Raw genomic sequence first — 27,454 nt, forward strand, 5'->3', positions numbered from 1 at the left:
CAAGTAATTGGAGCAGAAGATTGATCTCTCTTGGTTTGTCTAGTTCGGCCAGACTAGCGTCCAACCCCTCTACATTTCCCATATAGACCCTTGATTATTTGGTTTATATACAAGGTTAGCTATGTGAGCATCATAATCAACACTTTCATAAAGTTTTGCTCCATGTACAAGAAGCATGCCGAAAGAATAGTATCTTCTCTAGTATCCAGCACAATCCTCAAAAAACCATATTCACCCCTAGGGAGTGACAAATATATGCATGGACAAATCTTAGAAACAGGTTTCTCGGTCATAACAAGCTGATGAGCCATATTCTTGGCCCTAATATTATCCATGCCTTTTTTCAAACTTTGCAATTGTGACTTGAGTTGTTGAACTCAGGCTTTACAGCATGTGTTCCACTGATGTGTTAAGACCAATAACTTGATACTAAACATTGTCCGTCAAAGAGGAGAGGATCCAGCTTATTCTCACTTTATATATTCAAAATTTGCTATATTTCTTGATTCTATCAACGTAACCCGGTTATAGCTTTTGAGTAAAGAAATAAATTGAGATTCCCGTAACAAATTTTCTTTTATTAATAACTTGACAGACGAAAGGTGTTGTAAAGTATTTGGAACAGGAATAAGAGGAAAGGAATTATTGAAACCTGGTGCTTGTTTAAGAGGCCATAGCAACTTCTAGGAAGATTTCAGTGGCAAGAGCTGGGATCAATGAACGCATGATACTAGCAGTCACAGTAGCTATGGAGGATAGTTGGATCAGAGGGGTTTGACACCATGTCATCATGCTAAAGAATAAACACCACACAGAAATCAAGAACACAGGTTTAACATGGTTCAACTAGTGTGGTCTACGTCCACGAACAAACCGAATTTTATTCTCTTTAAACTCTCTCTCTCTTGATGTATTGTTTGAGAGAGCTGATAAGATCTCTTTATATAGAAAAAATTACACTTTTTCAAGAGTGTTTACTTCTTGATTATCACCACATGGACAGCCAGGATTGATTCTACACAAATCGTGACTCCCTAAAATAGTCCTACTGCGTGAGGCTTCATTAACCATAGAGTCTATTTTATTCTGGAACTCTCATTGGGCTTCTCTTGAGGATGTCGACTCCCACTGAGTTTCTTATTCTCTTACGTCTTGGTTACATCTTGATCTTTATCTTCTTTAATTAAGCCATCTATATCCTTGTCTTTGGATCAGATCCAAATCAAGATTTGGATCTGAACCAGTATTTCCACTAATACACCCAAATTTCAGCCAGTCAGGTTCACCAATTGACTGAGAATATCTTGGGTTATGAAAACGAATCCCCAACCCAAACTGTATAATTTAAAGAGTGCTTACAATGTATATTTAGACTACAATACTTACAATATGCCAGGTTGAGTCCGATGTGCAAAATTACATCCCAAACCCAAGTAGTATGTTGCTCGTGTTGGGCTCAGGTCAAGTTTTCATGCCCGAACCCAGGTATTTGGGTCGGGCAACCCGCACAGACCTCACCATTGACAGCCGTAGATCCAATCAGAAGTCTTGATCACTCCCCGTCGGTTCAACTTTTCTTTTATTCTCAACAGACAAGACTTGGCTTTTTGTAGCTGATACATAGTCGCCTTGATCTTCCACCTTTGATTCAGTTCCCAACTAACAAGACCAGTTTTTTTTAGCTGATACTTTACCTTATGGTTTTGTACAAAAATTTTTGAGGCACCTCTTAGCGCATCTGCTGCAATGAACTCTGGTATCATCTAATCCTGGAAACTGTCCTGCGGGCACACTTCCAATCCTCTTCTCTCAGTTAATAACCAATTAAGAATGACTCAAAGAAATCAGAAAAGAGCACAAATTGATAATATTTAACAAATTAAGCACAGGAATTTGCATATAGATTTGAATTTCTTAGAACTATTAGACAAGCATAGTCATGTCGAGATCTCCTATAGCATTATATCTGGACGGCTTGTGCATGTGCACACAACACGCAGACCAACGAGCAAAGGGCACAGACACATACATGCACCAATTTCAGCCTTGTGATGATTTTGTGTCATACAACCTCTAGTGATGATTTTATGCGGCATACGATTCAAGCAGCACTCCACCAGTTTCAGCCTCAACCAGCTAAATCGCTCACCTTTAGAATGGTGCAACAAGCAATAGAGCTGCTCCTCGATGCATCCTATTTCAATAAAACTGCAAAACTATCAGAACATGGAGAAACCCTAAGAAAGAAGAAGGTTAAGAACTGCACAATCTACGCAAAATTAGGCAGCACCCGAGAAAGTGACGATATACAGGACACAGCAAAAAGCATAGACAAACTGGTACAGAAAAAGGTTACCAAAATTGAGAAATATTTAAATACCTCTCACCTTATCCCACTTGTATGAGTAATGTATCACCACCAGAAAGAGGCACCGGATTCTCTACCAGGTACCAATTTAGGCCGAGCCCAATCTGGGGAGCTGTCAAGCCACAGTGCTTCACCACTTTCCTTGTGCTTGAAATCAGGAGCTTTGGGATTGGTCTACAATTCAACAATACAGCAAGTTCACAAAGAAATAAACTATATATACGTGTGTCCGTGTGCATGTTCATGTGTGCATCCATGATGGACCAACTTATGAGTCCATGTTGTTGGAGAAATCAAAGTCCTTTGAGAATATCCAAAACATTTTAAAACATTGTCTTTGCAAAGCTAAGGAGCTTTAGGAAATAATTTACAGTATTTTCTGACCACGTGATATGAACATGGAATATGATTCAATCCCTTATTGTCTGCCAAAATCATGATAAACAATTTGCTCTGCCCCTACAGGCTTGATCTCCAATGATTTTTTTCCATGGGAAAAGTGATGCCTATTTAGTAAATATTAAAGTCAATTGAGCACCACTGATATTTATGATGCAGAAAGCGCTCTTTGTATCACACATACCCTTACAAGAATGGTGCATGTTGTGCATCTGTGTGTGTATCCGCACTTGGTAGCACAGAGCTGGGTGGGAATAGAAGGAAAGACAAGCATGCAGCTACTTTCTTCAATCTGTTGTGCATCTGTGTGTGTGTGTGTGTTCCACACTTGGTAGCACAGACTTTGTAAAACACATACCCTCAAAAGAATGGTGCATGTTGTGCATCTGGTGTGTGTGTGTGTGTATCTGCACTTGGTAGCACAGAGCTGGGTGGGAATAGAAGGAAAGACAAGCATGCAGCTACTTTCTTCAATCTGTTGTGCATCTGTGTGTGTGTGTTCCACTCTTGGTAGCACAGAGCTGGTTGGGAATAGAAGGAAAGACAAGCACGCAGCTACCTTATTCAATCTGTTGTCATACCACTTGTCTGGGTTAGCAATCAAGTCCTTCCAGGAATTCTCCTTGTCTTTTGTCTTTGCTTCTTTTTCCACTACAAGTATATGCCAAGAATTTCTGAGCATTTTTTTCTAAAAAAACCAAAGAAAGTAATCATGCTAGTTCATATAACCCCCCATATCCTAAACCCCCACCCATAAAAGGAAAAAACAACAGATCCAGCCAAAATTATTCAGCTAGAGCTGCAGAAACATTTATTATGGGGAAAGAAGAAAAACAGTGACTTAAGAAACACACACACACACACACGAGAGAGAGAGAGAGAGAGAGAGAGAGAGAGAGAGAGAGAGAGAGAGAGAGAGAGAGGCCAAATTTAGCACCATTAACCTGATGATGATTATCGATGAAATAATCCAGAGAAAAAACAGGGAGATTAAATTTCTCAGACCATTATACAATCATATCTTGGAAAAGCATGAATCCAAGGAATTGAAAGACCAAAAACCATCCTACAGCTAGTTCGATTTACCTGTTCTCTTGTTCAATAATTTTTGGCAAGTAGTAGGGGATTTCAGAGCTAACAAAATCGGTGCTGGAGTGGATTTATTGATCCAAAGTGCTTCTCCAGTTGATTTGTGTTTGAAGTCTGGCTGGTTGGTTTTTGTCTGGTCACAAGAATTATACAATATCATAGAAAAAGATGAAAGGAAAAACATCACACTAATAAGTAGGAAGGAGTCCATAAGCTGCTGAACCATTGTAAATTCACATACTGATTTGAAGCATTACCAATTACCAACCTTGCTCTTTCTGTTGTCCAGCCAATTACCAGGATTGGCAAGAAGATCATCCCAGAGTGGATTGGGCAAATTGGAGCCCTTTCCCTCATCTGTATGTGAGATTAAATAAACAGATTTATTAACATGTAAACATTATTAGACAAAACGAAAATGCACACTAGACAGAAATTACAATTCACACAGTGATGCACTGTATCTGAAAAGCACAAATTTGCAATTTGATAGTTAAATGAGGGGTAGTTTATTGGAAAAAATGAAGTGTCTTTTTCCTGTAAATTGCTTATGAATATAATCATTGTATAGGTCTTTGAAACTCTGATAAATAAATATTGTTTTTTAATGGATTTCCAAACCTCTCTCTCTTGAAAGAATTATAGCACATTCTGCAAACTTTTTTGTTCTAATCTTTTCCTTGTGGAGCAAAAATGAGAGCTTCTTCCTAATAGACATATCCAATGTCCAACGAAGTTTTAAATTCTCAATCTTCCTCTCTTTGGGTGGATTTCAGAGACCAAGGTGGTTTTCAAATTGTAAATAGCTTTTTTTTTGCAACTCCAACTGGGATCAATTATTAGAACTGTCATGCTACATATTCCCTTGGATTGCACAAACTATCTTGATTCATGAAGAGAAAACCATGGAATATCAAATGGCTACTCTAGTAAATACCACTCTTTCATGATAAAATAAAACAAATAGACTATCAATAATCACCTTATTAGGTGAAACTTGATAATGGATATCTGCTCGTCGTAATACCATGGACTATTTGTCACCTGAGTGATGGAAAAACCCCAGGCTTCGATGTGACACATATACCTAACACAAGAATTTTGACCATCCCCAGGCTTCGATGTGAAACATATACCTAACACAAGAATTTTGACCATCCGATTGACCGTTTATTCATTAAATAATTTTGCTTAAGCTACAACTTTCTCACAACTGGGGCTAGCCATGTATCGTTACACTACCTGTTAAAATATGTGTACTCGTACACATATGTTGAAATATAATCCTTAAATGTACATATATATATTTTATATATATATATATAAAAAGATACGTATACATATATATATGTATATATAAATATATATATTTTATCTTCCTAAAATACCCTCAAGGGTATTCTTGTAATTTGTCATTTTACACATATTCCAATTGGAATATGCATTGTAATTTTTCCCTTAATTTTCTGTTTTTTATTTTCTTAATTTTCGTATTTCGTACCACATTGAGGGCCTCCCAATAGAGACGTTGGGAGCCCCCAACGGTCACAAATGTGACCGTTGGGGGCTCTCCAACGTCTCCCTTGGGAGCCCCCAAGGTGGTCCCTTTTATGCTTATAAATAGGGGCTTTCCCCCTTTGTATTCTTAAGATTTGGAGGAGCTCTTGCTCTATTGTAAGGGGTTTTTACCCTCTTCTTCCTCTTCTTCAATAATATTCAACTTATGACTTTATGTCATATTTTTGCCCTTTGTGTGGGTTTATGTGTTAGCACATTATGTGCTTGTGTTGTTCCCTTTAATGGGTTTATTCGCACTTCATGTGCATGTGTATGGGTTCATTATTGAACCTAATGTATTCAAAGCCACTTTCTAACATGGTATCAGAGCTCGGTTACGATGGGGTTGTCTCTGTTAAAATGTATCTCTCTTTATGTAAATATTTACATATATATATAAAAAGAGATACATATACATATATACATGATGTATATGTATATGTATCTATTTATATATATATGTAAATATATATGTTTCCTGTTTCTTGTAAAACCTGCAAGGGTATTTTAGTCATTTCTCTTTTGCGCATATTCATAATTATGAATATGTTGTAATTCTTTTGTATTTTTTACTTTTCTTCTTTTTCCTTTTTTTCTTTTCATTTTTTTGTCTTTTTGATTGTTGACTCAAAGTCAACCTTGGAGGGCTCAACACTAGCTGTTGAGCCTCTCCAACTGTGAGAATTCTAACCGTTGGAGGGGCTCCAACAGCTAGTGGAGCCCCTCCAAGGCTCCTTTTTCTCTTATAAATAGGGGAGTTCCCCCTTTGTAAAATGCACTTCTTGGAGCTTTTGTTCTCCATTCCTCTCAATAAAATTCTTTATATTTTGTATGCCTTTGTGCATTTGAGTTTCTTTATTGTACCTTTGTGTACATTTGTTCTAAGTGTTCTTGTGCATTTGTGCACATTGGTGGTGTTGTGCTTATCGCACACTTTATCTCATTTTTGAGATATTTTCACAGTCTCTTGGCGCAACGGAAAGCGTGGTGCTCAAGAAATGGTGAAGTATTCGTTGTTCCTCTCTTTTTTTAAAAGTTTTCGGTATGTATCTCTTTTCTTAACATATTATGCATTATGAAACTATTTTTCATGCACATTTAGTGTTTTTGATAGTTGAATCATTTCCTTTCACATTTCGCGTGTTCGTATATTTTAAAATATCTACTTTTAAATTTGGTAAATTTGTTTATTGTTCAAATATATAATTCTTGGTTATATAGTTATCGATTTCTCATCACATATAATAGTAATTTATGTTTTGCAAAATTGTTTTTCAATTATGTGAGATTTATGATTTTTCATAAGAATTTCGTGATTAACCTATAAGTTAACTTTTTAAATACGATTTCTTGCTAGATTAATGATCTTTGTTTAAAAACTCTTTAATCTCATATAAAGTCTAATTTGTTTTGAGTTCCTCTCTTGTTTATGGATTTTAGTGCATTTGTTGGAAAATCTTGATATAATTCTTGTATAAGAATCTCTCACATCTAAATCCTTGTTATGAATCCTAAGTAGTTCTCGTTAATAATAACTATTTATGAGAACTCCTAAAGATGTTTCAATGATTTTGGTTTATTTAAAGGTTTTTTAAAAAATTGTTTGTGATAAATAGGTTGTTCGAACCGTTGTAAAAGATCTTTTAAAAGAATTTCTCACACTATATAAAATGCATAGTGTATCTATTACATCTTTTTGGTATAAAAGATTTCATTAAATTTATTGATGCAACTTTACAAACTTGTTGGTTTGTAATTTTCACATAAGATTTCAAAACCTCTTGATTGTATCTCTAAGGATGCCTACATTGGCCATAATATGGTCTTCTTTTAAATTGCATTTATCAAGCATAAAATTGCATAATTGAAGCTTGAGAGTCTCAAGCATTTGCATCTTTTATGAAATACATGCATTATTGCATGTTTGATATTATTACGCTTTTTGCGTATTCTTTGTTCAAGTGTTGTGAGAGTGCCTTTGTGTACATCTTTTCTAAAGTATTTGTACTCATATACGTATTGTCTCTTCGTAGACATTTTTACATTGTGGAGCTTTTGTGCACATTTCTTTTGGTGAAAGTGTAATGAATTTAGATATTGATTCTTTTGTTGAATCATTATAAAACATTGTAAGTGCTTATAGCACTTTGTACGTTTCCGCATATCTCAATCAAAGAATATTAAAACTTGTTGTATGGGATTTAATCCCAATTCTATAAATTTTCAAGTATTTTTGAATATCTTTTCTTGGGTATTGTGTTAAAGCTCTCCTTGCGAACCATTACGGTTCTTGTGATTTCTTTGTTAAAAGCTTGATTTTCTTCTCTTGATTATCCCAAGATGATTTCTTTATGTCATTATGTTCTTTGAAAAAGTTTTTTTATGGTACTTATCTTATCCATCACAAGTTATATGATGCATCAATTCTTTTATGGCCCTATTGTTATATTAGAGATATTTGAGGTGAGTTATGGGCACCTTGTGTTATATCATTTTAGATTGTCCACTTGCCATATTATAGATGGTGGTTGAGGTGAGTTATGGGCACCTTGGGACTCTAGAATGATTTGGTATATGAGTATGACACTCGTTTGATGTTGGCCATTGATCTTATGGATGCTCTTATTTATATATAAATGTGATGGATATATGATGTTTGAAACCTTAAAATGTTTTAAGGTATATTAAAATCAAGGTTTTTGGGATTATTGCCCAACCTTTTATTGTTTATGAATCTTATGAGTGCATTTGCACATTTGTGTTTTGTGCTTTTGTGCACAAGTGTTCTTGGTGTGTGTATATTCACACATTTATTCCAAAATATTGTTGTTATGGGTATTCTTTTTGAATAATATTGTTCTATTGATTCAAGGTTTTATATATATGTTTGTCATTACAAAGTTTTATTACCTCAAAAGTCTTCTCCTCTTATACCTCTTATCTAAGTGTCATCATATGTAGACAAGACATATTATTACACCATTGTGTGTTGGTAGCACTTTGTTGGCTTTGCTCTCTTGGTCTAGTAGCTAAACACACTTGTCTTGAGTGTTATCATATGTAGACAAAACACGTTGATTCACACCATGGTGTGTGATCTTTAGTCCATGTTGGCATTTGTGTCCTTGTTCTAGTCGCTGAGATGTATGCCCATGGTTGGCTTCTTTCACTCAATTCAAGTGTCATTTTATGTAGACAAGAGATGTATTGTGTTTTTAGCCCATGGTTGGCTTAATACTCTTGTTCTAGTAGCTGAACATACTTGTTTTTTAGTGTCTTTTTACGTAGACAAGAGATGTTTTTGGTCCATGTTGGCATGTATTCTCTTGTTCTTGTCGTTGATGCACTCATTTCAAGTATTATTATATATAGACAAGAGGTATTTTTACACACCTTAGTGTGTGTCATTTGGCCTTTAATGACATTATATTTATATTCTTGATCTAGTAGCTTATACACTTGATTTACGGGTTTTGGAGGACTAATGAGGTAGTTGCTTGTAGTAGATAAACTACTTTTGAAAATTTCTTGTGTTTTTTAGATACAAGTGAATCATATCTATGATATGTTTTTAAATCAAATTGATATTTTAGCATTTAATCTATATATTAAGTGCTTACAGTTTTTTCGACGACTTTTGTATTTGATATGCAAAATGAGTCTTCTGTCTCAAATGATATTCATTTTTTGAATCTTGGGTGGATGTTTTAATATACTTAGTCAAATCATGCTTCTTATTTATGACATTTGTTTGACATAGATCTTCTCCCTAAAGATGTGAAAATCTCTATTATGCGTTTTTAAATATACCTTTACAAAGCCCCTCTTATTGAAGATCATATTCGTCATGCCTTTGGACATTTGTATCCGTGTTCTTTTAAACACATTTTGAACTCTTTTGTTCTTTTTGACTAAAGTATGTTTGGAGCATGTTCATTAATGATTTCTTTAAGTGTTAATTCATTTTATGATAGTATATGCATATGCTCATTATGGCCTTTTAGGCCCCCATTCAATAAAACATATGTAGCTTATGCCTCTTCGTAGGCTTATTGTGGTGTCCCTTAGTGGACCATTTTGTTTTTCCCCATTATGGGGTTGTGTTTGTCCAATGTTGGACCTTATGAATGCATTATGCATTCTAGCAATTCGTTTCCGCTCACTCTTTAATATGATATTTGGTTTTTGAAACTTTGGTTTTCTAAATTTTATTTTCGTACTAAAGTAGTTATCCTATTATGCATAAATTTTGCACCTTGTTGGGAATGTTCTATTTGAGTAAAGTGCAAAGATATTTTTTACTTGTTCTTTGTTGTTATTCCACAGGATTTTGGAGATAGGACAAAGAGGAGTACCCTGGATGGTTCAGAAAATGTGTTCACCGTTAGAAGACAATTGGAGGAAGGCATTTTCAATTGCATCCTTGCCGAAGCCTCTTGGAGTCTTGCCCTTATTGTTCAATCTTTTCATTTCTCCGCAAAGATTGAGGGGGGGGTGTTAAAATATGTGTACTCGTACACATATATGTTGAAATATAATCCTTAAATGTACATATATATATTTATATATATATAAAGATACGTATACATATATATATATGTATACGTATCTCTATTTATATATATATATATATAAATATATATATTTTATCTTCCTAAAATACCCTCAAGGGTATTCTTGTAATTTGTCATTTTACGCATATTCCAATTGGAATATGCATTGTAATTTTTCCTTTAATTTTCTGTTTTTTATTTTCTTAATTTTCGTATTTCGTACCACATTGGGGGCATCCCAATAGAGACGTTGGGAGCCCCCAACGGTCACAAATGTGACCGTTGGGGGCTCTCCAACGTCTCCCTTGGGAGCCCCCAAGGTGGTCCCTTTTATGCTTATAAATAGGGGCTTGCCCCTTTGTATTCTTAAGATTTGGAGGAGCTCTTGCTCCATTGTAAGGGGTTTTTACTCTCTTCTTCAATAATATTCAACTTATGACTTTATGTCATATTTTTGCCCCTTGTGTGGGTTTATGTGTTAGCACATTATGTGCTTGTGTTGTTCCCTTTAATGGGTTTATTCGCACTTCATGTGCATGTGTATGGGTTCATTATTGAACCTAATGTATTCAAAGCCACTTTCTAACACTACCATGTATACTAACATCATGAACTTCCTTGGAAGCAAATATAAACTTAGACATATTCATGGGGAGACACTGTAGACACGCATCCTAAAAGAGCAACAATGTATGTCCAGATGCCATTTTTGTGGGTCCCAATGAGGTAGTAATAAATACTGTTACAGAGAAAGCGGATTTAGTAAACACATATCAAACCCAACTGATTTGTAATAGAACTCAATGCAAGATGGCGAACACAGTTCTGATTTTCGAATGAAAACTGGAACCTGCTTGATCCCAACAAAATCCAAACTAGAACCTGATCCTGATCCAGATCCAGATAAAATATATGAGAGGGTTGGAGGCAGTACAATGTCTGCATCTAACAATAAATGCCAATCAGACAGGTTCAGTTCAGATATCAAAGGTCAACCAAAATCCATTTATTTACAGTTCATAAGCCCCCAAACAGACGTGATTGTATTTGGTAAGGATTTTCAAAACCAAATTCAGAAAAAATACAAGAGTGCTACATCTCACAAAAGTTCTAATTGGCCATCTTAATTTACACTAAGGATGGAACAGAAAAAATGAAAACTAGAGAGGCAAATGGAATTGTATAAAGTAAAATCCCCCAACCTGATAGGAGAATTAAATAGTACAGACTCAGTAACGATAGACCCTATGTCCACGCCTAGATCTCAACTGAATTCAACCAACTCAGATCCCTAAATTTCCCCTCTCATGTCCTCTCCCTTCCCAGTCTAGGTGAAGTGGGAACAATTCCTTCCTTAGATATCATTGCCTACAGATAGAGAAGTAGGAATAATTCTTTGTTGCATTTTCACACATTTTCCGAGGATGAACTGTCAAAAAAACTACTCATAACTTGCAGAAAAAGCAAATGAATAATTTTCACATTTTCAAGCAGTACCTTGAATGCACTTTCTGAACTGCCAAGAAAGCAATAAGAACAAATCTTCAAAAGTTATGACACTAGAAATTAAATGAGAAAACCACCTAAACAGAAAAGTAACACATTCAAAACATAGAACAACAATTTCCAATATTATATCAAAACTCTTGACTTGCCTGACTTCAAGCGCTTCAGTTTATCAAAAAAGACAGGATTTTCAAGTGCTAACAAAACCTGAGCAGCAGTCGAATTGCCAAGCCAAAGTCCTTCACCAGATTCCTTGTGTTCAAAATCAGGCTGTTTAGGATTAGCCTAATTACAAGAAAAAAAAGAGCAAAATAAGCCAGAGGATCACCAATTGTCCATATGATATGAAAAAGAAAATAAAATTAAAGTCACAAATCATTCCTACTGTCACTAACCTTGGAATATCGTTTGTCCCACCAGTTATGGGGATTTGCAAGAAGGTCATTCCAATGAGTTTTAGAAGAGCTGGATCCTCGGATATTATTAGCTTCTCACAAAAGAAAACCAAATTTAGATGTGAGGCTGATTCTAGAAGTGGGACATGTGGTAGCATTTTAAAGATCAATGAGAGAGAGAGAGAGAGAGAGAGATTCTTGGTGGAGTAAGAAGCAAGATTGCAGAGTCCAGAACAGATGCTACATCCACAATAAGTACATGGACAAAAACCAAATACCCTATGAAGATAGGAATTCAAAAGTTCCCACGATGCTTAAGCAGTTACAGCAAATCTGGCCTTGCAAGTTGCAATATAAGACTGAAAAGTATGCATGTAATCATTCTTTAATTTGAAAGAAGACTATCAATGAGGAGCACAAATTGATTTTTTTCTACGTCACACGGATGTTAAGTTGTATGTATTTCTTGTGTACACACACACACACACACACACACACACATATATATATATATATACCCATTAGGGGTATTTTTGTTATTTCACTGCATGTAATTAGTTGTATTCATTAGGGGCACTTTAGGGCTTTTTACTTTTTGTATTTTTTGTAAGAAAATAAGCGGAGGTGCAACCCAAGAATGCACAAGCATTCACAAAGTCCAATAATGGACAAACACTATGGCATTCAAACAAGTCCATAGAGACAATATAAAAGCCTAAAAGGCTATACAAGCATGAAAAATAATGGAATGTTTATTGGATTGAGCCTTGAAAAGGCATAACATATACAAGGGGGGATGACCCCTATTTATACAAAAAATGAAGCAAAAAGGGAGAGCCATTGGGGGCTCCCCATAGAGACGTTGGGAGACCCCAACGGTCGCATTTGTGACCGTTGGGGGTCCCAACGACTCTATGTGGGACCCCCAATGCGTGTACAAAAAAGGGGAATTAAAAAAAAAATTACAAAAAAATAAAAAGATAAAATAGCCTAATTAAAAAATAATTGTTTTTATAAACAACTATGTAAAAAGACAAAAATACCCCTACAGGTATTACAAATGAATTACATTATATATATATATATATATATTTAACACTCCTCAAACTTGACGGAAAAAGATATCCGAAAAGTTTGGAAATACAAAAAGAATCTTGGAAAGCAGTCTAAGTCTTCAAGGAAAATCTCCATCTTTATGGCATCTCAGAAAAATCTTGCAAATATAAGTCTTCAAAACGCCTTTATTGGTGATCATCCCCAAGCACCTTCATTGGTTATCTCCATGATGTATCGAAGGTATCACATCTTAAAGATCCTGCATAGAAAGAACAAACCAAAAGAAGACTCCAAGTACTTAAGAAAAATATTTTAGCGCAACAACAACAACTACGCCTTCATCCCAAAACAATTGGGGTTGGCGATATGAACCAACAAAGAAAATCATTCTGGGTCTTCCACATGAATCCTTCTCCTCCAATCATTTCTATCCAATGCCATGTCCTTGGTGAGGTTCAAAGCATTCATATCCTTTCCTATCATCTCCATTCAAGTCTTCCTAGGCCTACCCCGACCTCTTTTAACTAATATATTTTCCCATTTCTCCATCCTTCTAACTGGACATTAGGCCTTCGCCAAATATGTCCAAACCATCGTAAACGATTCTCTCTTATCTTATTTTCAATGGGTGCAACGCCTACCTTCTTATGTATCTCCTCGTTCCGAATCTTATCCTTTATTGTATTTCCACCATCTAAGCATACGCATCTCAGCTACACTCATTTTTTGAATATGATGTCTCTTGGCAGCCCAACATTCCGTACCATATAGTAAAGCGGGCCTAATAGTCGTCCTATAAAACTTTCCCTTCAACCGCAATGACATTCTACGACCGCACAACACTCCAGTTGCACTTTTCCATTTCATCCACCCAACCTTTATCCTATGATTTACATCTCCATCAATTTCTCCATACTTTTGAATGATAGATCCCAAATATTTGCAACAGTCATCCACCGATATTTCTTGCTCACCAAGCTTCACTACACACCCATCACTACTTCGTTGCTTACTAAACCGGCATTCCATATATTCTGTCTTACTCTTACTCAACTTAAAACCTCTTGCTTCCAATGTCTATCTCAATAATTCTAACTTAGCATTAACCCCAGCTCTAGACTCATCAATCAAAACAATATCATCAACAAACAACATACACCACTGACACATTTTCTTGAATTGATCTCATAAGCTCATCCATCACTATAGCAAATAGGAAAGGGCCTAAAGTAGATCCTTGATGTAACCCAACCGTTATAGAAAAATTGGTTGTCACCCCTCCACAAGTGCGGACATTGGTTACTACTCCTTCATACATATCTTTAATTATACTAATGTACTTTAGAGAAACACCTTTCTTCATCATTGTCCACCAGAGAACGTCCCTAGGTACTCTATCGTATGCCTTCTCCAAATCAATAAAAATCATATGCAAATCTTTGTTCCTCTCTCTATTTCTCTCAATAAGTTGTCTAAGAAGATGTATAGCTTCCATAGTTGATCTTCCAGGCATAAAACCAAATTGATTCTCTGATATCATGACAATCTTCCTCAACCTAGACTCAATCACCCTCTCCCAAAGTTTCATAGTATGACTCATGAGTTTTATACCACGATAGTTTGTGCAATCTTGTATATCACACTTATTCTTATATAGAGGCACCAAAGTACTCTTCCTCCACTCATTAGGCATCTTATTTGTCCGTCAAATCTTGTTAAAAAGATTTGTCAACCATTCTAAACCCTTCTCTCCTAAGCATTTCCAAGCCTCGATAGGTCGATAGGTATACCATCTGGGCCAACTGCCCTTCTTGATTTCATTTTCTTCAAAGCCTCTGCAATTTCTTTCTTTTGAATCTTGCGCATGAAGTCACGATTCATTTTATGAAAAGGAATGAAGAAGTCTCCAAGACCCTGAGCATGACTTCCATTAAATAGCTTATCAAAATAATCTTTTCATCTCTCCATAATCTCCTCATCTTTGACTAAAACCCTTTGTGTTTCATCTTTGATACATTTAACCATACCCAGATTCATCGATTTTCTATCTCTCATCTTTGCAAGCCTATAAATATCCTTCTCGCCCTCTTTGGTATCCAATTTGTCATAAACCTCCTTATATACCTTATCCCTCGCGTTTCGAACTACTTTTTTAGCTTCCTTATTTGCTATTATATACTTCTCCAAATTCTCATTATCACGACTTAAATTTCTATAACACTCTCTTTTAACCTTAATAGCTAATTTGACATCCTCGTTCCACCATGATGTATCCTTACCTAGCGGTGCACCGCCTTTAGACTCACCTAATACCTCCTTAGCCACCTTTCTAATGCCACCCACTATCTTATTCCACATTGATTCTGAATCCTCCTCGAGACACCAATCAGCTTCTTACCTGCTTTATAAACATTCATTGTTTAGCTCCTTTCAGCGCCCACCACTTAATTCTAGGATCTATCCTATGTCTATCCCTTTTGCGGCATTGTCTAATTCTAAGATCTAAAATTAAGACTCTATGTTGTGTAGCTATACTTTCTCCCGGTATAACCTTACAATCGATACAACAACTCCTCTCTCTCTCTTTTTAAGTAGGAAAAAATCTATCTGACTCGTATTAACCCTACTTTTAAATGTTACTAGGTGAGACTCCCTCTTCCTAAACCAAGTGTTTGCTAAGATCATATCATAGGACAAACCAAAATCTAAAATCCTTTCTCCACTTTCGTTTTTTTCTCTTATACCATAGCCTCCATGGATACTCTCAAATCCATCCCTACTAATGCCTACATGTCCATTAAGGTCACCGCCGATGAAAATCTTTTCTCCATAAGATATCCCTTGTACTACTCCATCTAAATCTTCCCAAAACTGACGCTTAATGGAATCATCTAAACCTACTTGATGTGCATAAACACTAATAATATTAATAATATCCATACCTAATACTAATTTAATAAGTAAAATCCTATCACCCTTCCTACGGACCTCAACTACATTATCTATAAACTCACAATCCCTACTCCATTCCTATTCCTATTTATTCCTGTATACCAAATCTTATATCCCCAAGGTTCTATCACTTTTGCCTTCTCACCTACCCATTTGGTCTCTTGTAGACATAAAATATCAATCTTTCTCCTACACATAACATCTACTAACTCTGCCAACTTACCAATTAAAGACCCTATGTTCCAAGTGGCTAACCTAATTTTATGGTCTTGGACTAACTTCTTTACCCCCACCCGTCCAACAAAGTGAGGGAACCCTTGCCTATTTGACACCACACCCGGGCGCCGGTGTGACACGTCGCTTCCGGGCGACGACCTAGCAACCCTTGCCCATTTATCACTGCATCTGGGCCTATAGAGTACAGCGCGTCGCTACGCCCCCAACGAAATTCTCATATTGGTTCATATTCATAGGATATGACTAAGTTTTTATGCTGTCTGTCACTGGCCTACCGCAACCCTCCTCCTTTATCCGGGCTTGGGACCGGCAATGTATAACTAAAATATTTTAGCCCAAGAGTTATAAAATTTGTAACAACAATATATTGTAAAGCAAGAATAACATGGTTTAAACAAAATAGTAAAAACACCAATTTGTGAAAAATTACATTCTCACAAATATCAAGGAGTGATATTTTGCAAACTTTAATAATGCAATGCAAGATGCATGAAATTATTTCAATCAATAATTTCTCATAGAAGAGAAAATGAGTTAGACAATTTTGAATAGATTAAAAATTCTCAAACATTTGTATCAATAAATTAGAGCATCGGTTTAATCATCACAAGCAATCACCATGTAGTCCTCCAAACCTCAAATACAAGTGTATCAGCGACTAGACCAAGAGCATAAACAACATGCCACTAAAGGGCTAAAGACACACATGAAGGTATACAAAAACATCTCTTGTCTACATATAATGACATTTGAAACGAGTGTATCAGCGATTAGACCAAGAGCACAAAGCCAACAATGGGCTAAAAACCGCACACGAGAGTGTGAATAAATGTCTCTTGTCTACATATAGTGACACTCAAAATCAAGTGTATCAGCAACTAGAACAAGGGTGTAAAGCCAACAATGAGGTAAAAATCACACACGAAGGTGTGAATCAGCATCTCTTGTCTACGTATAATGACACTTAAAACAAGTGTATCAACTATTGGAGCAAGAGTAGAAAGCCAACAATGAGCTAAAAAACACACATGAAGGTGTGAATAAACATCTCTTGTCTACATATAACATGGTTGCAAGTTGAGGAAGCGAGAGCGGGAAGCGATACGGAAAGCGGAAGCGGGAAGCGATACGGAAAGTGGGAGCAAGAAGCGAGGCACTTTCAAAATTTTAGAAAGCGGGAAGCATGGAACCACTTAGGAGCGAACCGGGAATCGTCTCGAAAGCGAACCGTAAGCGACCTAGGAAGCGAGGGGAAAGCGAAAAAAACAAAAAAATAAAAATAAAAAATAAAAAAATTGAAAAAATTAGAGAAGCATGATGAAAAGCGCGCTTCCCATAAAAGAGAAGCGCGCTTCCCCGCGCGTTTTGGAAGCACGACGTTTTGCACTTCCGAAGCGCGCTTTCCCACTTACCTAGGCGCTTTTGGTAACTTTGACATATAATAACACTTAAAACAAGTGTATCAGCTACTAGAGCAAGAGTACAAAGCCAACAATGGGCTAAAAAACACACATGAAGGTGTGAATAAACATCTCTTGTCTACATATAGGTGAATACTCACGAAAATCATTTTCCAAATAGGTGAGTTCATAAAAAGAACCGATATGAAAAGATAATTTCAAATAGAAAAAACCAATAATGGTAAATGACCAATCTTAGAAAAAGTGCAATCATATGCATAACAATATGTCTTATGACAACCTTTTGAATAAACAAGAATCATGCTTAACATAATCAAATTTTTAAAATAAATTCACCGATCAAGGGATAGATGCACTAGGGCACGTTATATACAAAATATCTAATAATTTTAAAGAGAAAACAAGAACATATTATCTTAAAAGGAATTCTTTTAAATCAAAAGTCTACTATTAGACAAACAAAACATGTAATATATTAAGGAAATAATACATATAAAGTTTTTAGAAGAACCTTTTACAATCTCAAAAGTAAACATAATTACTATCAATCATGAATACTCGAAGCAATAAGATGATCTAATAACTCATAGCCACATAAGTTATATAGAAGCTATGAAATTATACTAAACATAATTCATAATGCAATCTATTTTTGTGTGACTATGACACATTTTTAGAGAGAACGAGTTAACATTATAAAATGCATTCAAAGCATCTAATACAAGATTTACTTTCTATATAAAAGCCAAATAGAGATGAACACAAATATCGAAGATCATTCTCAAGCATAATCAATCAAGAATGTTTTTCAAAGAATTAATTTTGCATAATGAGAAAAACATCTTAAAATTAACTATTGCGAAAATACAAATTACAAAGGATAACACAAGAGGAGTTCATAAAGAACCAAATATCACAAGCACATAAAGTGCAAAATACACAAAAACACACTAAGAGTTCAATGCTAAAAAGCAAAAGAAGAATATTATTGAAGGGAAAAAAATGAGAGAATCGTTGAAATTGTATAAGTATGCAAAAATATCCACGATATTACCAAATAGTTAAAGAAAACATGATGACATAAGGTGTAAATCATACAAGTGCCTAAAATTTTAAGGAACTCCTAAAACTCATAATGATTACCAATAATTATTATGATAAAACCAAATGCATACAAGGGAATTAGCAATATGAAAAGCATAATATTTAAGATTTTAAAGGAAAAGCATATATTCTTGTAAAATATAATTTTTATGACAATATGCATAATTAAAACAAATATTTTATGGAAATATGCTTACGCACAAGACTTAATAATTTCTTTAAAGAACTATTCATTTTTAACATATTTAGCAAGAGGCTACTACATTTTAAATACATTTTCAAATGCATACCGTAAATATTTAAAGTAGAGAATACAAAGAAAATAACAAAAGCATTCATATATATATATGTATATATATATATATAATGATCAAGAAAATAAGTATTTCTCATGCACAATGCATGAGATAAATAATACAAGAGACACCTTTTAAAAGGTATGCGATTCATACCGAGTAAATTCTTTCTTTGAATCCAAACTTTGAGTGGCATGCTTTTCAAGCCGACCACCGTGCTGAAGCAACACACGAGCTATTCTTCTAGAGACCATGCTCTGATACCATGTAAGAAAATAGGCGGAAGTGTAACCCAAGAATGCACAAGCATTCACAAAGTCTAATAATGGACAAGCACTATGGCATTCAAACAAGAAGTCTAAAGGGACAATATAAAAGCCTAAAAGGCTATACAAGCATGAAAAATAATGAAATGTTTATTGGATTGAGCCTTGAAAAGGCATAACATATACAAGGGGAAATAACCCCTATTTATACCAAAAATGAAGCAAAAAGGTAGAGCCATTGGGGGCTCCCCATAGAGACGTTGGGAGCCCCCAACGGTCACAATACAAAAAAAGAGATTTAAAAAAAGAAATTACAAAAAACTAAAGAGATAAAATAACCTAATTAAAAAATAGTTGTTTCTATAAAACAACTATGTAAAAAGACAAAAATACCCCTATCGGGTACTACAAATGAATTACATAATTTATATATATATATATATATATATATATATATATATATATATATATATATATATATATATATATATAGAGAGAGAGAGAGAGAGAGAGAGAGAGAGAGAGAGACATGTATATATATACATATGTATATATATACATATGTATATATATTTTTAACATTTTTATCTTTTTATCAAGGGCATTATAGTCTTTATAATGCCCTTGACACAAAGAGCTCTTGGGAGTGCTCCCAACGACTATATTTCTAGTCGTTGGGAGTACTCCCAATGGTCGGTTCCTTTTGTGTATAAATAGGGGATGAATTCCATCTTGTTTGTAATGCTTGTCTCAAGCAATAATCCTCAATACGATTTATATTTTTTACTCTTTGTCTCTCACCCATTTGTGGGTTGTGCTTGTATGCTTGCATTTGACCCATAAGTGGTCCTTGTGTTTACACATTTTTGCGTGTTTGTGAAGCCCATAAGAGGCTCTCTATTATTCTTTTTTTTTGTATTTGAATACAACAGACTAGTTAAAAAGGCCGCCACACCCACGTTGATGCGACGCGGGTGCAGGTATGGTCAAATACCCCCTGGGTGCGGGGGTTATATTTGTCAAAAATTTGACCAAGTCCATTTTGGTCCAATTAAAAAAAAAAAGAAATCAGGGGGTGGCAGCATGATCACGCCACCACACCTCCCCCGACCCCGACTCATCCTCCTCCCCTCCCTGACTTGACGAGGTGAAATAGGTACGTCTCTCTCTCTCTCCCTTCTTCCTTCTTCTCCTGTCTTCTTTTTCTTTCCCTGCCTCCTCCTCCTGTCTTTCTTCTTCTTCCTTTGTCTGCTCCTCTTGCCTTTCTTCTTCTTCCTTCTCCTCATCCCTCTGTCGCCGTCTCCTCCTCTCTTTCTTCTTCTTCCTTATTATCCTCCTTCTTCCACCTCCCCTCGTTGGAGCAAGGGCCGAACCCAGTCCCGCTGGGTTCAACTCTGGTGAGCCTAGGCCTAGGTTCAGCACAACCGGACCCATGCTTGCTCTGGAAGAGGCTTTGGTGAACCCAGGCATGGGTTCACCAAAACCAAACCTAGACCGACTGCATTCGGCTTTGGTGAACTAAGGCATGGGTTGGGTTCTGAGTTCGGCCATTTTTTTTTATAAACTTTATTTTAATAAAATAATTATTTTTTTGGCTTTGATAAAGGAAAAGGACTCGCAAATAAAGAGAAAGGAATTACGTCATCCTCATCACCACATGCAAGTTTGTTGCTAGTGCTAGTGTTGCTTCTTTTATTAGTATAATTTACTTCTTTTTTGTTCGACTTGTTTGATTGTTTTTTGTTTTCTTAATTCACTTAGCAGAGCCATAATATATTTAGGTTGATTTAATTGTGGTGTTATTTTTTATTGATGAAGAATAACAATTTTAGATTGTTAATTTGATTTATTGTATGAATTTATGCATGATGAATTGATGACATGATAATTGTTTTTATTTTATTAGAGCTAGATTAAAACTGTTAAAAATGATATATATATCCTTCTTGCACCTTCTTACACAAGTTTTTTTAAAGTGCCTCATCGCCGCATCCTCACTCGCATCTATGTGACATAGAATTTATTCATATTTGGTTATACAACTATAAGAGTAAAGTGCACCATTATACACAGAAAAATAGCAAACTTGTCCACAATAGGCAGTCTGAGACGAATATATAGACCATAGTCACCATTTGCAATCTTTAAGGATCTTAGTTGTCAAAGGCGGTGCCTAAGTGGCCTAGGTGCAACCCCACCGCCTGGGCAACTGGGTTTAGGCAAGGGCCCTATTTTATCGCCTAGGTGCTACCTAGCTCGCCTAGGTGTCGCCTAGGCTGGAACCACCTAGGCTCTAAAGCCTTTTGTCATTTTTTGTTTTGTTGACGTAGACCACAAGTATAAAAAGGGGAAAGGGGCTTTCCCTTTCCCCTTTTCGCTTTCTCTCCCTCTCTCTCCCTTTTCACACTCTCTCTAGGGTTTTTGCAGCAGCAAGAAGAAGAAGAAGAGGTATGACCTCTATCTCTTTGTTTCTCTCTCTATATATATATATATCTCGTTCGCACTCTTTGTCTCTCTCACACTCATAGTTGGCAAATCCGACGAGTCGACTCGGGAATCGCCCGAGTCAACCTAGATCGGACCCCAACTGGGTCACGATTAAGGACTGTCGATCCAACCCATTAAATAAAATTTTTTATCATGCATTTTATTATTTTAATGCATAATTATTATATAGTCACTTGTTATGAAGAATCTAATATTGTTCAATGAAAAAAGTTAATAATCATGTATAATTATATGTTTTTGCAACTTATCTAATGACATATTAGATTGAAGTTTAGGTATTTCCATATCTTATTCATGTGCTTACACTATAAAATATAGTCCTGACTCGTCCGAGTCAACCCGCTGACTTGGTGACCCAATAGGGGTTTGATTCGAGCCTGAGTCATGAGTTTGCCAATGCTCACACTCTCTTTGTCTAGTTCTCTCACTCCCTCATTGTCTCGTTCTTAATCTCTGTCTCTCTCACTGTCTCGTTTTAGCACTCTCTCGATGTCTCATTCTCACTCTCTGTTTCTCTCACTCTCTCTGTCTCGCTCTCTCACTCTCTCGTTGTCTCGTTCTCACTCTCTTTGTTTCATTCTCACTCTCTGCTTCTCTCACTCTCTATGTCTCATTCTCACTCTATATTTCTCTCACTCTCTCTCTTTGTCTCGCTCCTCACTCTCTCTCTCTCTGTTTCTCTCACTCCCTCATTGTCTCGCTCCTCACTCTCTTTGTTTCTCACTCTTTAAATTTGGACTTTTTATTGGATTTATTAATTTCTGTAAATAGATTGAGTTTTCTTAGGTTATTAGCTAATGCATCACATCAATAGTTTATGGTTGTGATTTTGTTGATTTACATTAATATTCTGATCAACTATGCATTTTCTGATTTCTTGAGAATCATTGATTTATCTGAATTTCCTATTGTTATATTTCTTGGACATTGTTATTGTCTTGAATAGTGGTGGGAGTGTGTGTGTGTGAGTTATATATCTACATGACTCTGGCATTGTGCGTAGTTCATATGATCGGTTTACAATGTTCAACCACATGTTATTATTTGTCTATTGCTTTTCGACCACATGTTATTATTTGTCTATTTCTTATTGTTGATTGATTTATGTTGTATACATGTTTGTTATTAATTTTAGTAGTTTGCTTACATATTTTGTATATTTAAAAAAAAAATTATTTAGGGTACCGCCTAGTCCACCTAGGCCCCCGCCTAAACCCCACCTAGTCTTTTTAGGGGCTCACTGCCTAGGCTCCGCCTAGCACCTTTGACAACTAAGGTAAGGATTCCTATGTTGTATCAAACCAACTGCATCTTATATACTAAGCCAAATATCCCATGTATTATGTTTACAACGATTCATAGACCAAGTCATATATTCACATGATCGTCATCATTCACATGGCTATTATTGTGTGAAATCAAATAGGGAAACCCCATGTCCCAAGAAGACACATGAAACATTTTTACATCCCAAGTCAAGCTTTTCAGTTCTACATAACTAGTAGTCCAAACATTGAAATACTTTTCTGTTGTTGAAGTAAAATTAATAGCTATTATTCAGCATAAAATCTTTTTTAGACCTCTCACAAACTCTAGTTTCTCAATTAATATTAAAAAAGTCAAAGACTAATTTCAGGGTGAAATAGTAATATGGGCTTTAATTAGTTAGACGTGTCTTGATTGAGGTGTAGACAAATTTCATGAATCTTCTTCTAAAAGTATAGTAGAAAAGGTCTTATTTACAACATATCTATGAAAAGATTTTGTTTTGGTAAAGCCACTGCTTAGATAGAATTCCTTTTAAAATACCATGAAATTTAGCCCATTCAACCATCCATACTGTTTTAAACCATCTATCTGCAAGAAAAAATATCAAATTTACCTCGCAAGTGAGTGGCATGAGGCAATCGTTTATGGAATGGTTCAGTATTTTCTTCTTGAGATTTTGGCTGGACAAAGCTTAGACTGTGTGCCATCACCTGACATAACCAGATGGTGGGGAAATCAAACCAACTGCCATAACCAGATGCTAGGGAAATCCAATCAAATATGAAACCACATTTACATCTAAGCAAGTAACTGTATTCTGTGTAAATTATAGACTACTCATAATGGAAATAGGCCATTAGTCCAGATTACAAAATGAAGATGCAAAATTGAGTGAGTAACAAGAATCACCCCTAGTAATGGAGCAGCCAAAATTCAAATAGCAAGCTGATTAAGCTTTTCAAATGGCTTCATTTCATAGTGAACAAGAAGACTAAAAAATCGGTTTCTGAATTAATAAAAAAATTAAGGAAAAGTCAAAAACTTAGCTTTTACTTATTAAGGAGACTAGGAAACTTCAGATTAAGATCAAGTCAAACTTAATCTACCAGGGTAATTTGTTGGTTTTCTTAAAGGAACATTATAATGCATAATGAAAATAAAAAATAAAAAATAAAAACGAAAACATGATAGAGCACCTAATTGGCACCAAGGAGTAAAATCTCCTTGAGCTTCTGGGTCCCAGAGTAGCAATAAAGAATGTTTTAAAATATTAGCAAGTCTAAGAACATTTTTTCTTTCTACCACTAAATGAGGGTGGGAGGAGTTGGATTCTCTATTCCTCTTTCATGTCCCTTACACCAATCCAATGTGAGTTATGTTCCTATAAAGCTTGAATACCCTAGTTCATGGGGAAATGAAAAAATAATTGACACTAAAACTAGACAGACTGACTTGCCATTTTTCAAATTCTTATAAAACAAATACATTTACACCAAACCATCCCTACTTCAACTTTAACAGGTGTTAGATACATGGTTTTAAGACGTTTATAGACAATAAGTTAGCAAATCAAACCCATGTCAAGAAAATGAGTAGTCGCAGCTACAAAGAACAAGGGCATCCAACTCAACATGACAAGAAAGTGCATTCACAATAAGGGACAAAAAGGTAAAACTGCTGATAAACCTTACGTATTCTGCAACTTCAAAAAGTAACCAAGTTGAATTACAAGGATATGTACTCAAGGATTTTTCTTCTCACTATCAAAAAATTCTCTCAAGTGCCCTAATTATCATTTATTATGGTGAATAAATATTGTATTGCAGCACAAATAAAGTGCCTTACTTAACTAGGGCTTCCTTTTGACAGTCAAGCTGGGGGATACCCCAGTGGGATCCAAACCCTAGAACCCTCAGTTACAGTGTACGATCTAGCCATCTCATTCAATCTCAACTAGGGACATTTATTTTATTGCTCAAGTAGCCTAACTAAAGTTTTTTGTCTTAAGTACGGGATTTTATATCATAATTACAGCCCAATAAAATTTGTTGACAAGGAACTGGTGTTCAAATCAGTGTTATCAGTATCGTACAATATGGCGTATCGCAGTATCACTGGTTCATGCGATACAATATATCCCCTTGAATCTTTAATGTGATACGATATGATATTCAGTTATTTTAAATTGTATTTTATTTTTGTATTATGTGATTGTTATAATTTGTTTACTTAAAACCTTTTTCTTTTGTTTGATATCTAATGTGACTCTTTAATAGTAAACCTTTTATTCTTGTTAATTGTTTGTTTGATATGACATAGTTTCACATGTTATAGTAGTACACGTGTATGTTTAATTGTTCATAATGCTTAAATTTGAATTCTTTTTTCTATTTTATTCTATGATTTTTTTCTTTTTGGAAAATTTTTCTGATTTTTTTTGAGTTTTTTTTTTGTAATTTTTAAAATAGTTTTTTTCCTGTATCTTACTATATTGTATGATACACCTGTATCTATCGCCAGCCCTTCCGATACAGGTTTGGATACGATAATTACAACATTGGTTCAAATGACCATATGCACTATGGAAAAAACAGAATTTCTGTAACATTTTATTTGATCATAAGAAAAGAGTTCATCCCTGCACTGTAAAAAACTGAACCAACAGCTAACCTGGACGGTGGAATGACGATTCTCAATAATAATTTGTGGTGAATCTGCACTAAGCTGTCCAGAAACATGGATGCAGTCATTTTCCTTAAGATGGCAAGCTGCAATTCCTGCCAGGTCACCTTCAAAGACTACAGGAACCCTGTTCCAATCAAGAGAAGAAGCATAAGATTCCATGTCTCCGTCAGTAACGGTGCACGGAAATCCATAATGAGGAACAGGAAAAAAGAACAAACTCTGTTGAAGTATACAGAAGCAGAAAAGCTTAATTCTGCTTAACGAGAGGAGCTGCACAAATGTGTGTTGAAGCAGCACATCATACAAAGAAAGCAAAACGAGAAACACAAGGAGAATATGCTATTAGAGGGCATTTAGACGCAACCAAGCATGCAGAAAACTAACGGGGATGTTGCATTATGGAATACCATGAGATATCACAACATATCCCGTTTTTTCGTATAGGCGATGCATTTAAATCCCCATTTAAGTACATAGTAGGAAGCCTTGCATTCTGCCAATGAAGCAAGACAAAGGAGTTCACGGCACCATATACACATACAGAAATGAAACCACGCAGATCCTTCTCAAAGTCAGAATGTACACACATCAATAATGAGAAGGAGCTAATAAACATTTTGAACTGGCACACAGGATCAATAACGAGAAAGGGGAAAAAACGCTCACAATGTGTATGATAGCAGGGAAACACTGCCTTCTGTCGACGAAAACAAAGCATCATCATCATCATCAACAATAACAAGAAACGGAAAAAGAATCCTATATCGAAGCATACAGTTGGGAAGATGCATCGCTTGTCTAAAAATGACCGCCACATGTTTTCATTGGTGCATGAAACCAATCAACAGTTCAAGAAAAGGATGCTCTTTGATTCTTCATTCCAATTCAAAGTTGAGAAGCAGAAGAAACGTACCACAGTTGAGGGAAATTCATGCTCCTATTCTGCTCGAGAACGATGACGGCGCAGGTGGAGCCGTCCGGAAACGTCTCGAAGTGGACCGGTATCCCTACGCGGCCGATCAGGCTCACCGAGTTCACGATCTTCGACTGCCACGGGATCTCCGTCGGCCGCGGCCTTTCTTTCGCCTCGAGGCGAAGCTCGTTCCGTGTCGCCGCGACGGGAGACACGATCTCCGAGCCGGACGACACGACGCGGAGGTGCTCCTCATCGTTCACGCGACCCGGTAACCCTCGAGTCTCGGAAGACTCGCCTCCGGGCGCTCCCTTCGTCGCCCTATCGGAAGACCCTCGCTTCCCCTCGTCGGAATCGGGAGGGATCGCCCGCTTTCGAGTCGCGTATGAGGAGCGAATGATCGCGAGAGACGGAAGGAGGCGACCGCAGGAAGCATGCCGGTGGGTGAGCGTCTGCCGGCAGATTCCGGCGACGCCCCGCCGGAAACTCATCGACGTCGAGAGAGAGAGAGAGAGTAGGTTTTCGCAATGGGAATCCCGCCGTCGCCAGAGATGCGTTTAAATACGAACCGCCATGGCCGTCGTGCTCAATTCTACGATTGGGTGACCAGAAGTTGAGCCACAGGTCAAGCTCGTATTATTTTTAAGACAACATTAAGGACATTTATGTAATTAATGAGGAACTTTAAAAGTTACTTGGGGAAAACAATGTTAATACCAGACGTGGCAGCGACAGATGAAAGAACTTATTCTTTTAACAACACAAAAACAAATAAAATTCTTTCCTTGAAGTCTTGCATCAGTTCGTTTTTGTGCACTTCTGGTGCATGGAGAGAGAGAGTTTCTTAAAGTCCAGACACAGGTCTGACAAGACAAGATCT

The 27,454-nt window shown here is 36.1% G+C and overlaps 1 protein-coding gene across 3 annotated transcripts; it reads right to left on the reverse strand.

The window, feature by feature from the left end:
- Positions 1-1,870: 1,870 nt before the first annotated feature.
- Positions 1,871-27,189, reverse strand: LOC149849126 (protein OSB3, chloroplastic/mitochondrial-like). 3 transcript variants are annotated; one of them, XM_089998529.1, is made up of 10 exons: positions 26,575-27,189; positions 25,647-25,785; positions 23,590-23,686; positions 11,868-11,959; positions 11,622-11,757; positions 4,125-4,213; positions 3,854-3,989; positions 3,327-3,418; positions 2,388-2,542; positions 1,871-2,194 (listed from the first exon to the last, which is right to left on the reverse strand). In XM_089998529.1, exons 1-9 carry the CDS (start codon positions 27,063-27,065, stop codon positions 2,414-2,416), a joined length of 1,401 nt encoding a protein of 466 aa, XP_089854655.1. In that variant the 5' UTR covers positions 27,066-27,189; the 3' UTR covers positions 1,871-2,194; positions 2,388-2,413. The 3 variants fall into 3 exon arrangements, with proteins under 3 accessions (XP_089854655.1, XP_089854663.1, XP_089854673.1); XM_089998537.1 differs by having other exon boundaries at positions 2,381-2,542; XM_089998547.1 differs by having other exon boundaries at positions 2,079-2,208.
- Between the last annotated feature and the right edge of the window lie 265 nt (positions 27,190-27,454).

This window comes from Nuphar pumila, chromosome 1, assembly GCF_984573655.1.
Source record: "Nuphar pumila chromosome 1, dmNupPumi1.hap1.1, whole genome shotgun sequence".
In the NCBI taxonomy this organism is placed as follows: Eukaryota; Viridiplantae; Streptophyta; class Magnoliopsida; order Nymphaeales; family Nymphaeaceae; genus Nuphar; species Nuphar pumila.

Coding starts and splice junctions, on each gene's coding strand:
- LOC149849126 (XM_089998529.1), bottom strand. CDS start 27,065: ATGAGTTTCCGGCGGGGCGTCGCCGGAATCTGCCGGCAGACGCTCACC. Junction 25,786..26,574: donor ATGAATTTCCCTCAACTGTG/GTACGTTTCTTC, acceptor TGATTGGAACAG/GGTTCCTGTAGTCTTTGAAG. Junction 11,758..11,867: donor GGGACAAACGATATTCCAAG/GTTAGTGACAGT, acceptor TCTTGTAATTAG/GCTAATCCTAAACAGCCTGA.